Source organism: Nannospalax galili, unplaced genomic scaffold (assembly GCF_000622305.1).
Source record: "Nannospalax galili isolate Female #2095 unplaced genomic scaffold, S.galili_v1.0 scaffold451, whole genome shotgun sequence".
Lineage (NCBI taxonomy): Eukaryota > Metazoa > Chordata > Mammalia > Rodentia > Spalacidae > Nannospalax > Nannospalax galili.
Window position 1 is genome coordinate 3,588,172 of NW_008331662.1, and position 14,883 is coordinate 3,603,054.

Sequence of the window (14,883 nt, forward strand, 5' to 3'; positions counted from 1 at the left end):
CATTATTTATCCTTCACATTGTCTAACCCCTCCATCATGGTTTCCCTAATTAAGGTGCTCCCATTTTCCGCCTTTCTCCCTTAATAATACCCTTCTCCTATGGTCCTACCTCTCTTGAGCTCCTTCTTTCCCTTTATCCACTAGGTTCCTTGTATACCTTTCCCTCCCCCCTCCCTTAAACTATCCCAATTTTTATCCATATCTCCCTTATTTTTTTTAACATGAGAAGAAAGAACTTTTCAAATTGGGATAATAGAAAGGAATTTTTACTATTATTTTGCTCATTTTTCTCTCCCTACCCCCTTCCTTTCTTTCTTCATTCCTCTTCTGATGAGGCATGAACTCAGGGATTCACATGAAGTAGGCAAGTACGATGTTACTGAGCTATACCACAAGTCTTGTCCAGCTCCCATAACTCTTATTTTGTTGTTATGATGTGGCCACTTCTGTAAAGATTTATATGAACAAATTATTATTAAAGAGTCAGTTTTGCCGGGCATGGTGGTGCATGCCTTTAATCCCGCACTCAGGAGGCAGAGGCAGGTGGATCTCTGTGAGTTTGAGGCCAGCCTGGTCTACATAGTGAGTTCCAGGCCAGCTGGGGCTACAGGGAGACCCTGTCTCAAAAAAAAAATCAGTTTTGCTTTTATAGTTTCAAAGCATCCTGGTTTATATTTTGATTTTATTATTGTTTATGTTTTTGAGATGGAGTCTTTTTTAATATTTATTATTTTTATTTTATGTGTATGAGTATATTGCCTATGTGTATGTAAGTGTACCCATGTTGTGCATTGTTCACCGAGGTCAAAAGAGGGCATTGGATTCCCCTGGAACTGGAGTTTTAGACAGTTGTTAGCTGCCTTTTGGATACTGGGAATCATACCTGGGTCCTCTGCAAAAGCAGCCAGTGCTCTTTACTGCTGAGCCATCTCTCCAGCCCCATGGCATCTTTTAGGTGTTGCCTAGACTAACTTGGAACTCCTGGGACTCAAGTGATCCTCCCAGATCAAGCTCCCCCAGTGGTTGAGATTATAGGTACATGCTGCAACACACACCAACTTTACTTTGATTTTTTAATTCTTTCATTTATTTATTTATTTATTAATTATTTACTTATTCATTTATTTGTCTTTTTGAGGCAGGGTCCCCCTGTAGCCCCAGCTGTCCTGGAACTTACTATGTAGACCAGGCTGGCCTTGAACTCACAGAGATCCTCCTGCCTCTGCCTTCCGAGTGCTGGGACTAAAGGTGTGTGCTACCACATCCGGCTTAATTTTTATTTTTTATTTATTTTCATTTGAGTCAGGGTTTCACTATGTAGCCCTGGCTGGCCTGGACCTCACTATGTAGACCAGACTGACCTTGATCAGTGCTTCCCCACTGCTAGGATTAAAGGTGTGTGCCACCATGCCCAACTCACTTTGCTTTTTGTAATACATGTTGAAACTGACTGATGGGCTAGGCTATATATTTATAATGAAATATTTTTCTTCTGGATAATGTTGACCTATAATTTAATTGAATTCTTACTGTAAACTGCTTTACCAGGTATCAAAGCAGGAACAAGAGCTTCAAAAACAAAGGGAGAGCTCAGCCGAAAAGTTGAGGAAAATGGAAGAGAAGTACAAAACAGCCACACATGATGCAGATTTGAAAAGGCAAAAAATTATTGAGCTAACTAGTACTGCCAGGTAAAATGTGTATGTTAGTTTTATTGACTGTCTCATTTTCATATTAGTAACATCTGAGTTTCAGAATTAGTTGATGACCAGTGAAATGTTTACCTGAGGAATTAATTTCTCCATAGCCTTTGTTCCTGTAGCAGTTTGTATGTATCTCCCTCAGACCCCTCATATCTTGTGTGTGTGTGTGTGTGTGTGTGTGTGTGTGTATGTGCGACCCATTGAGTTTCATTAGAGATTCTTACATGACTATGGGTGGAGGTTATGTACTGGAGCCTGGGCAACTGACCCATGGTTATACAGCTAAAGAGCTCCTCCTCCACCGTCAATGAAATATTGAAGTGCCCAGTCTCGTGCAGGTAACCAAAGCTGCTGTGAGTTCATGAGGACAACAGCCATGTATCATGTTCAGAAGACAGGTGTATATGTGTGTGTATGTGTGTGTGTGTGTGTGTGTGGTGAATTTTTGAAGATTTCTTACAATATCTTTTGATCGCATTTAAACCTCCTCCCCTATCTGCACCCTCTTACAGCCTCTCCTGCCAGATTTCACGTACTCTGTCATATATATTAAGGCCTATCAGATCAAGTTTGTGTCCCCAATGTCCTTTAGTGTGCATCTACCCATCAGAGTCTGGTTAGCCTCTCCAGAATCATATCCTTAAAGAAAACTCTCTCTCCCAGCAGTTATTGGTTGCCAATAGTTCCTTAGCTAAGGTTGGAGCTTCTTACCCACTTCCCCACTTCTGTGCTGGGATTCTGTCTTGCTTGAGCTTGCATGGGTCTTGTGCATGGTGTTACCATTGCTATGACTTCATATGAGTAACTTCCCAGCTCTCTGGAAATCGCCATCTCTTTGTGTTCATCTACCACCTCTGGCTTTTACAGTCTTTCCTCCCCCTCTTCTGCAATGGACCCTGAGCCTTGGGTGGCAAGGTTTGATCTAGGTGTCTAATTCAAAGATAAGTACTCTGCAGTCTCTTATTCTCTGCACTTTTTAAAAATTATAATGTAGTACCTTAGCTTGCTTGCTTTCTTTTTTTTGAGGCAGGGTCTCCCTGTAGCCCCAGGTGGCCTGAACTCACTCTGTAGACCAGGCTGTCCTCGGAATCACAGAGATCCACCTGCCTTTGCCTTCCAAGTTCTGGGATTAAGGACGTATGCCACCACACCTGGCTTGCCTTAGCTTTCTTACCTTGAAATAAGGATCCTATCTGGCTTATTTTATGATTTTCCACAATAGTTGGTAGTTGGCACAACTAACACAGATCCTTATACCTCATAGGCACTCAGCAACTGCTGTATTAAATTACAAGTAATGTTGAAAGTTGCAGGCAAAGCTCTCCTCATACAGAGGAAACTTTCGGGGGATCTAATTATGAGAGAAATAATTTAAAACCATTCTCAGCCTTGTTTGGACATTAAAATCATCTCAGAAGCTTGTAAAAACTATTGATGACTAAGTACCACCTTTAGATTAAATCACATCTAAAGATCCTGATTTAATAGGACTAGACTAGGCCCAGACTTCACTATTTCATTCATCAAGAAAGTAATCCTTGTGCTGAAATCAATACTTAGCTTATGTAGATTCTACTTTGTCAATAAGAATTGACATGATAATATACTCATCATAAGTCTACCCTTCTTTATACCAATAGGCATCAAGTGGGAACTTATATGCAGACACTAAAACCACATGTCCCCAGATTCTCTCCCCCCACTAACAGGGCTTAAGACAGGGCTTCTGGGCTTAGAGTAGCAACTTGCTTGACCAGATATCTCTTCCCCTCTCACTAGGGTTAAGTGTATGTCCCATGTTTTAGGATAGGACATAATTCTTCAGGACTTCTCTTTCCCGGTGACTGATGTCTAGCCACTAACACAGTCTTATCACTAGTGATTATTTTGAGGCCTTGAAAACTAATCACATTATAGCTTTACCTTTGTTTGTTTCAAACACAAGAAATGATTTTCAGGCCAAGCCTCATTGCTCTTTTTTCCCATCCCATTTCAACTTCTGAAAGACTTTCATTGTACGTTCTGGAATTCATAGACTGTCTGAGAGCTAGCCCCTGTATTCTCCACCTTTTGTTTTCTCTTGCTATAATAGAAAGTTTACATTACCCTGAGGATATTACTTGTTCCCTTACAGGCCTCTATAGTCAAAACTTATTTCCATTCTCTTCTACCACAAAGTCAAGGTATGGAGTATACTCTGAACTAATACCATCAGATCATATCATTCCTTGCTGTTGATGTTTATAGACCACCTGGTTTAATGTTATTCTCTCTAGTATAACCTCTGGTTAGTCAGTAGACAACTATCGATCCCACATGATGTGCTATTTTCTTTTTTAAAATCACTCCTCTCTAGTGATTCCGTTTTAGTCATATATTTCCAATATTCACCATTGTGTTGTTCTCTGCTGCCCTTTTTCTTTTTAGACAGGTCTTACTATGTAGCTCAGGCTACTTTCAAACTTACAAACTTCCTGCCTCAGGCTCTCCTGTACTGAGATTACAGGTTTGTGCCACCATACCACTATTTTATTGACCATAAAATCGGGTTAGTCATTAAAATTACAAATCACCTTCTCATTTTTCTCTTTAGGTTAGAAATCACAGAGTTACAGGTCCAACTCGGGGCTTGGGAGATGGTTCACTTGGTAAAGTGCTTTCCACACAAACATGAAAGCCTTAGTTCAGATCCCCCAAATCCACATAGAAAGCCAGGCACAGTAGCATGCTCTTGTAATCACAACACTAAGGAGGCAGAGACAGGAAGATCCCTGGGGTTTGATGGCCAGCCAACCTAGCTTAAACAGTGAGCTCCAGGTTCAGTGGGAAACCCTTTCTCAAAAATTACACTTGATGTTGACCTGTGGCCTCCACACACATTGCACACAAGAACACACACACACACAGACACAGACACAGACACAGACACACACACACACACACACACACACACACACGCACACACAAATCTAGACTGCTTTACAGAAGCCAGAGAAAAATATAATCATGTTGACTAGTTTTACTTTAAATTAAAATCTTAAGTATTCCCTTAATATTGCCTGGCAATCTAAATTTTTTTTTTTTAATAGAAGATTGCTTTTGTACCTTTCCCTCTTCTTTCAGAATGCCCCTAACTCGTCCCCAGTGCCTTTCTAACTATAGCCCTTTCTCCTCCTTTAGAACAAATGAAGCATTTGCTTCATCCTTTGTTGTTGTTTTTGAGATGAGGTCTTCTAACTGACCTGGAACTCCCTAGGCAGACTGTCCCAGGCTGGCCTCTCCATCTTACAGCAGTCCTCTATCCTCTGGTTCTGAGTGCTGGGATTAAAGGTGTGTGCCACTACAGCTGGCTGTTTCATCCTTTTTAAAGCCTTACTTTAAAATGTTTTATTAGCATATATTAATCATATATATCAGTAGGCTTAATTATATTTTCATACATGTACATAAAATATTTTTATTATATTCACCCTCTTTTGAGCCCCTTTCATACCCTCTAATCCCTTTTCTATTCCCAACTAACCTCCCCCCCTACTTTTATGTCTTTTTCTTATGGCTCTTACTTTTTTGAATTTTGGACAGTCACACCAAAAACTTCTTAAATATAACTAATGGTCATGTCCAATAGGGCTTTCCTGCATACTGATAGGAAACTCATGAATTAATGATTAAACTTCATAAGACAGCTATACCCTAGCACTTCATGAAGAGGCTTCTCTGCTCCCACTATTACTCGTTTTTAATGTGTGTTTTTTTGTTTGTTTGTCTTTGCTTCTGAAACTCCAATTTGTAAAACTTCTTTTCTCCCAAAGTATTAAAGCTAAAATATATCTGTGTATGCATCCTTGGGTCTGCTTTTTATAAAATGTCTTTAAGATAGAAAAGAAACAAATTTATTGAGTACCTTTGGTCTAGGAAATGTTCTGGGTTGACACTTTAACTTCAAAACAACCCTAGACATGGTTTTCTTACAGCTTTTAAAATGAGGACGATGAAACATGGAGACCTCTCATTAGGTTATGAGTACAGAGTTCAGACATGTTCCTAAACAAGAGGTTTTTGTTCTCATGGAAATTTCCAAAAATACGTTCTGTTTGCATTTTTGCCTCCTCTGGATAATCATTATGTATATCAGTTATTAAAGCATGCTAAAATACATTGCTCCTCTAATGAAGCCTTGAGGCATATGGAGCATATAGAGCATTGTTTGTTATCTTACTAAATGACTGTAGACATCTGGGCTTTTTGAGTTCTTACATGTGTTTTTCATAAATTTTCCCCAGTTTCTTTGCTATGAGGACTTAGTACTGACAAGCTATCACCTCTTAGCACTTCTTTTGATTATTCTCTTCTAATGTTAGAAACCAGGAGGTAATCTAAAAATTTCCCTGGGTTTTTAGAAATGTAAAAGAGTTAATATTCTGGGACATAGTTTAGTATGCTCCAAGGCCCACTTGTCAAATGTAGTAGCTTTATGTTAGTTTTGCCGTGAACATGATTGAAGATCTGTCTTTTGTTTTTAATTTAAAAAAATTATTTTATGTATATAAATGTTTTGCCTCAGTTATAAGTACACCCACAGAATGTCATACAATGTCTTTGCAGACCCAAAGAGGGTGTCATATCCTCAGGAACTGAAGTTCTGGACTGTAGTTAACCATCATGTGGGTGCTGGGAACTGATCCCAGGTTCTCTTCAAGAAAAGCCAAGACTCTTAATTGCTGAGTCATTTCTATAGCCCTTACATATCTGTTTTTAAAACTGTAGAATATTGGGCTGGAGAGGTGGCTCAGCAGTTAAGAGCACTTTGTTGCTCTTCCAAAGGACCCAAGTTCAATTCCCAGTAACCAGTTTAGGCAGCCTGTACCTCCAGCTTGTGGGAGATCTGACACCTCTGGCCTCCATGGGGACTTGACATATATAAATACAATTGAAAGTAAAATATTTAGGGGCTGGAAAGATGGCACAGTGGTTAAGAACACTGGGTTCTCTTGCAGAGGACCTGGGTTTAATTCTTACACTCACATGGTGGCTAACAACTGATCTTAACTCCAGTACCAGAGAATCTGACACTCTCTTCTGATTTCTACAGGCATTGCATGACACAGGTGCACTTACACACATGGAGGCAATACACTCATACACATAAAATAAAAATAATAAAAAATTGTTAAAAACTATAGATTATCTATACACACACACACACACACTTAATTTTGCATCCTGTTTCAGGATGTTCCTCAAGTTCAGTCATGGAGTTCAGATTTAAAACCCCCTTTTATTTTAGTTTTTTATTTATTTATTTATTTAGTCTTTGAGACAGGGTCTTCCTGTAGCCCCAGCTGGCCTGGAACTCACTATGTAGACCAGGCTGGCCTCGAACTCACAGAGATCTGCCTGCCTCTGCCTCCCAAGTGCTAGGATTAAAGGTGTGTGCCACCACGCCTGGCCAAATTTGGATTTTTAAAAAAGGGGTTTAAATCAGGTGTGGTGGTACATGCCTTTAATCCCAGCACTTAGGAAGTACTGGCAGGCAGATCTCTGTGAGATTGAGGCCAGCATGGTCTACATAGCAAGAGTCAGGCCAGCTGGGGCTATAGGGAGACCCTGTCTCAAAAAACAAAAAGTAAATAAATTAAAAATAAAACTAGCCGGGTGTGGTGGCACATGCCTTTAATCCCAGCACTTGGGAGGCAGAGGCAGGCGGATCTTTGTGAGTTCGAGGCCAGCCTCGTCTACATAGTGAGTTCCAGTTCCAGGCCAGCTGGGGCTACCGGGAGACCCTGTCCCAAAAAGAAAGACCAAACAAACAAAAAAATCCAAATTTGTTGAAATTTATTTGTGTATTGATTTTTTTGGTGCTGGAGTCTGAACCCAGGGCCTCATTTTATGCTAAGTATAGGCTCTACCACTTGAACTGCACACTCCGGCCCCAGCAGTTAGGAAAGAATGTTCCTACCTACAAACCCATTTTAGGAATGTTTCAAGATTAAAAGAACAAAACAAATAATAATTTTAGGAATGTTTCAAGACTAAAAGAACAAAACAAATAATAATAACAACTGGCCCAAAGAAGCATAAACTGATCACCGTTGACAATAACATTATCAGTTGTTTTGATACTACAGTGAATATCATTGTGGAATTTAAGTCTCCAGCAAAGGAACTTGAAACCGCCTCTTGATATGTTGATTTATCTATAAATAGAATACCTTCCATGTTGGAATAAACTCCAGGCTGACTGAAAGGAAACCTGCTCTGTTCGCTTTTACTATTAATATCTGGTGTGTTGCCTCAGACAAATTTACCTAGTCTTCCAGTTCTCTCGTCTGTGTGGCAGGGAAAGCCATACAATCTAGGAATTTCTAGTCACTTTTAAAGCTAGTAAGACAATCCTAGTAATAAAGCCTTAAATAGAAATGGCTGACTCCGGGCAAGTAATATGGTCTTTATAATAAATAATTTGGCTACTTAGCCTCTTGTTTGTTTCAGATAATTAGAAATATACCAGATGTCTATCCTTGCCTGTTCTCAATATCTGAGAATCACTACAAGTGATAAGTCATATGTAGTTAAGCCGAACCAAATGCTAGCCTTATTTTTCAGTGATATGTCATGTGTAAAGAAGAATAATCTTTTAGTTAGAGAATTTTTTAAAGAATACTAGATGGTGACTGGAGGGGTGGCTCAGAGGTTAAAAGCACTGGCTGCTCTTGCAAAGGACCTGGGTTCAATTCCCAACATCCAAATGGCAGCTAAAAACCATCTGTAACTCCAGTTTCAGGGGCTGTGACACCCTCTTCTGACCTTCGCAGGCATTGCACAACACAGGTGCACTTACACACATGCAGGGAATATACTCATACACATAAAAAATAATAAAAATAATAAATGAGCTAGGTATGGTGGCGCACGCCTTTAATCCCAGCACTCAGGGGAGGCAGAAGCAGGTAGATCTCTGTGAGTTCAAGGCCAGCCTGGTCTACATAGTGAGTTCCAGGACAGCTGGGGCTACAGGGAGACCCTGGCTCAAAAAGACCAAAAAATAAAATAAAATAAAAAATAAAATAAAATAAAATAAAAGAATGAAATTTTATAAAGAATACTAGATGACTTAAGGTTCTGTGTAGACATTTTGCTAATATCCTAATAGATTTTCAGACTTTTTAAGTTAGAGACAAGTTTTCTGGTTTTAAGTTTCCAAATGACCTGTTCTATTGTTTGATTTTAATTAGACAAGTAAAACTTGAGATGGATCAGTACAAAGAGGAGCTGTCTAAAATGGAGAAAGAAATAATGCACCTAAGACAGGATGGAGAAAATAAATCAATGCATCTCTCTCAGTTAGATATGATTTTAGATCAAACAAAGACAGAACTAGAAAAGAAAACAAATACAGGTAAGAACTGGGTAGTTGAATTCAGCTTAAATACAAATTGTATGTATTGATATTTAAATGAAGTAAAAAAAGTGAAAAGTTGGGATGATGGGGCTGGAAGGGACAGTGTTCAGTATTTTGCCTCTTTTTAAAAAAATATTTATTATTTTTATTTTATGTGTACAAGTATATTGCCTACATGTATGTGAGTGTACCCGTGTCGTGCAATGCTGAGGAGGTCAGAAGAAGGCTTTGGATTCCCCTGGAACTGGAGTTAAGGACAGTTTGTAGCCACCATGTGGGTGCTGGGAATCGAACCTGGGTCCTCTGCAAGAGCAGTCAGTGCTCTTAACTGCTGAGCCATCTCTCCAGCCCCGTATTTTGCCTCTTATAGATGAATAAAATTAGATACTATTTATAATTATTTACAAAGTTCTATTAGATTGAAATTTTTTTTTGATATCTTAGACTGGCCTCAGAACTCATTATGTAGCAGAGGATGATCCTGAACTTCTGCTCATCCTGCCCTCACATCCTGAGTGCTAGGGTTATAGGTTGTATCAACATGCCCTGTTTATGCAGTGCTGGGGATCAAGCCCAGGGTCTTGTGTGTACCAGGTAGGCAGTCCACTAACTGACCTAAAATTCTAGCCCTCAGCTTGAATGTGGATGTGTGTGTGTGTGTGTGCATATGTGTTATGTGCTTGTTTATGTGGGTGTGTCCCTTGTGTGTATGTGCATTTGGAAGCCAGAATTCGAAGCTGAGTGTCTTCCTCAGTTGTTCACCACCTTATCTTATGAGGCAGGGCCTCTCACTGAAGCGGGAGCTCACTGATTGGTAAGGCTGTCTCCACTGCCCTCTCCCACCCATCTCCCAGCACTGAGATTACAGGTATACCTCTGCACCAGGCTTTTGTGTAGGTGCTAAGGATCTAAACTCAGGTCCTCAGGTTTGTACTGTAGGTACTTTACCAACTGAGCCATCTTCCTAAGCCCTTTGAATATTAATTATGATTATTAATAAAGTTCTTAATAACTTCTGATTTACATATAGTTTCAAAATGTTTCTATCTTCTTAATAGTGAAGGAGTTAGAGAGGTTACAGCACCACACTGAGGCTGAGCTAACAGAGACCTTGCAGAAGCGGGAAGCACTAGAAACTGAACTACAGAATACTCGTGGAGAATTAAAAAGTACTTTAAGACAACTGCAGGAATTGAGAGATGTACTACAAAAAGCTCAATTATCATTGGAGGAAAAGTACAGTACTATAAAGGATCTCACAGCTGAACTCAGGTGAGTTAGATAATAAACTGCACCACAGTTAACAGGTATTTCTTTGATGATTCTGAATCACCAGGTTATGCAATAGAGTTTGTCCTAATTTATCATCTGCCTTTGTCTCCTTGTGGTTTGTTCCATCCCATCCCACATCCATCTACCTAGTAAGCAGTTGCTGTCGGCTGTTAATCCTGCTACTCTCAGTCCATGAAGTTTAACACCATCCACGTAGCTTTTTTTAAAAAGGGGAGAAAACAAAAACACAAAAATCCCTACAAAGATTAGGCAAGCATACAGCAGTGGCTAATAGAAAATAATGTTAATAGTAATATATTAGTAATAGTAATTATATTATACAATATAAGATAGGGTCTCAGGCTCTTACTGTGTAGCCATAGCTATCTGAAACTCACTGTGTAGACCAGGCTAACCTCAAACTCCTTGAGTTCTACATATCTTGCCTCCTGACTGCTGGAATTAAAGACTTGCACTACTACACCTGTCCAGTAATACTGTATAGTAAACCCTTATTTTAAGCTAGAATTATGCCAGAGATGTAACATATGGTCTCACTTAGTTCCTTAGTTCCTTAAAGCCAACTTACATATATTATTTTTTGTAGTTTGAGAAATTAATCCTTGAGAAAATTAAATGAAAAACCAAAATAATAATAATAATAATAAATTTTTAAAAGGTTGTGTCCCAGAGTAGCAAGTTAAACATAAGTTTGTCCAGAATTGAAGCCTGAATTCTTAGATTAGCAGAGTTAGCATAACAGGGTATGTCAGTATACTCTCAAAAGTGAAGGTATAGAGGTAGTCCAGAGCCAAAGCATTCCCATAGAACTAGAAAAGGAAAACAGTTACAAGCGAGCTGTGAAGTGTGGAATAAATAACAGGATAAAGAGCTATAAGATGACCCAGGAATATAGGTAATATACTATAGGATTCAGTATAGGACCCTATTCTCTATCTGTGAGCTCATCCTTAGTAAATTTCATATAGTTTTAAAATTTATTTTCTTAAAATGTTTTTATTTTATTTGTTATATTTATGTGTATGCATGTATTGCCTGCATGTAGGGATGTGCACCCATGTCATGCATTGCCCACGGAGAACAGAAGAGGCTGTCAGATCCCTGGAACCAGAATTACGGACAGTTGTTAGGTGCCATGTGGGTGCTGAGATTTGAACCCAGGTCTTCTGCAAGAACAGTGTTCTTAATCACTGAGCCATCTCTCCAGCCCCATCATATAGTTTTAAATACTATGTGTCAAAATATTTACAGATCTATTTCTCCAGTTTTGACCTCTTTGTTAACCCCACATTTAACATCCTACTATTTGTGGATTTTTAAAACTGTTGAGGGAGAGTGCATGCCATGATGCTTACTATTGAGGGAAACTGCATGCCATGGTGCTCGTGTGGAGGTCAAAGGACAATTGGTGGGAGTCAGTTCTTCTCTTACACACGTGGGTCCCAGGCATCAAACTCACGTGGCCAGGCTTGGCAGCAAGCGCCTTTACCTGTGGAGCCATCTCACTAACACTCCATATGAATATAGTAAGAGGCATCTCAAACTTAGCCAAACACACTGTTCTAGTTACTTTTCTGTTGCTGTGATAAAACACTGTGACCAAGAGAAATTTTAAAAGGCAGAGTTTATTTAGCCTACCATTCCAAAGGGGCAAGAGTCAGTGATCATGGCAGGGAGGCATGGTGGCAGAGGTGGCTACAGGAGGAACAGAAGCTAAGTACTCACATGTTCAAATGGGCACAGGAAGCAGAGAGTGACTGGAGATAGGCAAGGCTTAAGAACTCTGTAAACCTGCCCCCAGTGATGTACTTCCTTCAGCAAGGCCACACTTTCTAAGACCTCCCAAAACAATGCCACCAACTGGAGACAAATGTTCAAGTACTTGAGCCTATGGGGAACATTCTCATTCAAACCACCAGGCACTCGTTTATTTTCTCATAACTCTGCCTCTCTCCTGTCTCACCAATGCAATTGCTCAAACCAGAAATCTGTAAAAATTATTATCTCTTTCTCAGTCTATTCTCAGGTCTTGTCAACCTTATTTCTAAGACATATTCTAAAATCTGCTGATGTCCTTTTACCATTTTGTACAATCCATCATCATTTCTTACCTGGTGTATTGCTGGCTCTTCCTAATTTGTCTCCTTATATTCTTGATTTCCTTGATAATCCATTTTCCACAGACTAGATTGAAGTTTGTGATTTAAAACATAAAACAGATCATATTCCATCCTACCTAAACTTTTAGTGGCTTTCCAAAGCATTCAGAGTAAAATCTTAACTCCTTTGGAAATGAAAATCTGAAGTATAAAGTATCATTACTCACTAGGGGTGGCCCTTAAAAACAAAAAGCTAAAACCAAAAACACCACATGTTGGAAAGTATGTAGAGAAGTGGAATGAACACTGTGTACTATTTTTGTTTGAATACCTGTTTTCGATGCTTATAGACATATGCTTAGAAAAATTATTATATTATATGGCAACTTTATGTTTAACTTACTGAGGAATCCCAACTATTTTCCACAGTGGATATCACCACATTAAGGTTCCATTTCTCTACATACTTTCCAACATGTGGTGAATGGATAAAGAAAATATGGTATATCTGTATAAAAAATATTTAGTCATTAAAAAATAATAAAATACTGAAAATCTGTGTTATAAACTGGATAAACCTTATGAACATTCTGCTTAGTGAAAGAAGCTAGACACATGTTGTATAATCCCACTTATATGAAGTTTCCAGAATTAATAAGTCCATACAGATAGTAAAGATTAGTGGTTGCAGGAGCTAAGGGAAGGAATAATGGAAAAATAACTGCTGAAGAGTATGGAGTTTTCCTTTTGATATAATGAAAACATACTGGCAGTAACAGTGACGGTTACATAACATTATGAATGTAGTTAATGCCACTGAATTAAACACTTTAAAATGACTCATAGGATAAATTTTATGTGTTTTACTTCAGAAATTCAAGCTTGTATAATACAAAGCCCCACATGATCAAATTCCTGTTTTCCTCACCTTATTTTATACTACTCTTGCTTTCTTTGTGTGTATGTGTGTGCGCTCCCACACGTGTATGTATATGTGATATGCATATGTGTGTGCACACCCACACGTGTGTGTGTGTGTGTTCATGTTGTGGGGGCACCTGTATGTGTGGATGCATATGGAGGCCATAGGCTGGTATCAGGTGTCTTCCTCAGTTGCTGTACACATTGCATATTAAGCGGCAGGGTCTCTCACTTGAACCCAAAGCTCGCTGATAGGGCTAATGTAGCTAGTTGGCTTGTTCTGGGGAATCCTGTCCCTGTGTGAGTTAACCTTTATTGCCAAGTTTTTTTTCAATTTTTAAAAAAATTTTATTTTATGTGGATTAGCGTATTGCCTCTATGTATGTGAGCGTACCTGTGTCGTGCAGTGCCATGGAGGTCAGAAGAGGGCGTTGATTCCCCTGGAACTGGAGTCAAGGATGGTTTGTAGCCACTATGTGGATGCTGGGAATCGAACCTGGGTCCTCTGCAAGAGCAGTCAGTGCTCTTAACCGCTGAGCCATCTCTCCAACCCCAAAACTTTAATTTATACATCATTCCTTTGATTTGAGTCCTTTCCATCTGAGTTAACTGCATAAATTCTGTTGTTTCTACTTAATGGGAAAGAAACCAAGCTGATCTATCTTGTTAAAACTATAGTATTCGCTCTCCCCTGCGCCTACCTGCAGGCCTCTCTCTGGGGTAAGTCCATTGCACCCACTGGGCCTTGACTCCCCCAGCCTCATTCACCCTCCCATATCTGTGGCTGTTCCCTCTTCCGAGTTTGGGTCCTGCCCCATTCCTTATCTTGGGGCCCCAGACACCTGGGGAACCAATACTGCTCCCTGATCCTTTTCATCCAGACCAACATAGTACCTTCTCTGGAACCCAGGAGCACTACTTCTGGGCCTAGCCCTGCCCTCACCTCCCTCTGCTTCCCTGGGCCTGCAGGACCCACAGCAGGGCTCTCTCCTACCTGCAGGCCTCTCTCCAGGGTAAGTCCATTGCACCCTCCACGCCTTGACTGCCCCAGCCTCATTCACCCTCCCTCTACGCCACTGTGCTCTCCTCTGAGTTTGGGCCCTGCCCCATTCCTGGTCTTGGGGCCCTAGACAACTGGGGAACCAATATTCCTCCCTGATCCTTTTCATCCAGACCAAGCTAGTGCCTTCTCTGGGCCCCAGGAGCACTGCTTCTGGGGCTAGCCCCACCCTCACTTCCCTCTGCTTCCTGGGTCTGCACCACCCTCCAGCCTCTTTCTGGGACTCTGGGGCTGACCTTTCCTCTTCCTGATCCTTTGCATCCAGACCAACTCAGCTCCTCAGTGCAGTCCCCAGGAGGCCTTGGGGCCTCTTCCTACCCCATCTGCCTTTGCATCTCTCAGTGGAATGGCCACCAGCTGCCTTAGACAGGTTCCCAGGCCAGTCCAACCCCCAAATTCCTGAGG

At 40.2% G+C, this 14,883-nt stretch overlaps 1 protein-coding gene across 2 annotated transcripts in view; it reads left to right on the top strand.

Moving 5' to 3' along the window:
- Nucleotides 1-14,883, top strand: part of Ccdc18 (coiled-coil domain containing 18) — a 101,173-nt gene that overhangs the window by 59,382 nt on the left and 26,908 nt on the right. For both annotated transcript variants that reach the window (XM_008826850.3, XM_029560501.1), the window contains exons 20-22: nucleotides 1,549-1,691; nucleotides 8,939-9,102; nucleotides 10,164-10,377. In XM_008826850.3, coding sequence (XP_008825072.1) covers nucleotides 1,549-1,691; nucleotides 8,939-9,102; nucleotides 10,164-10,377 — 521 coding nt within the window. The remainder of the gene's footprint in view (nucleotides 1-1,548; nucleotides 1,692-8,938; nucleotides 9,103-10,163; nucleotides 10,378-14,883) is intronic.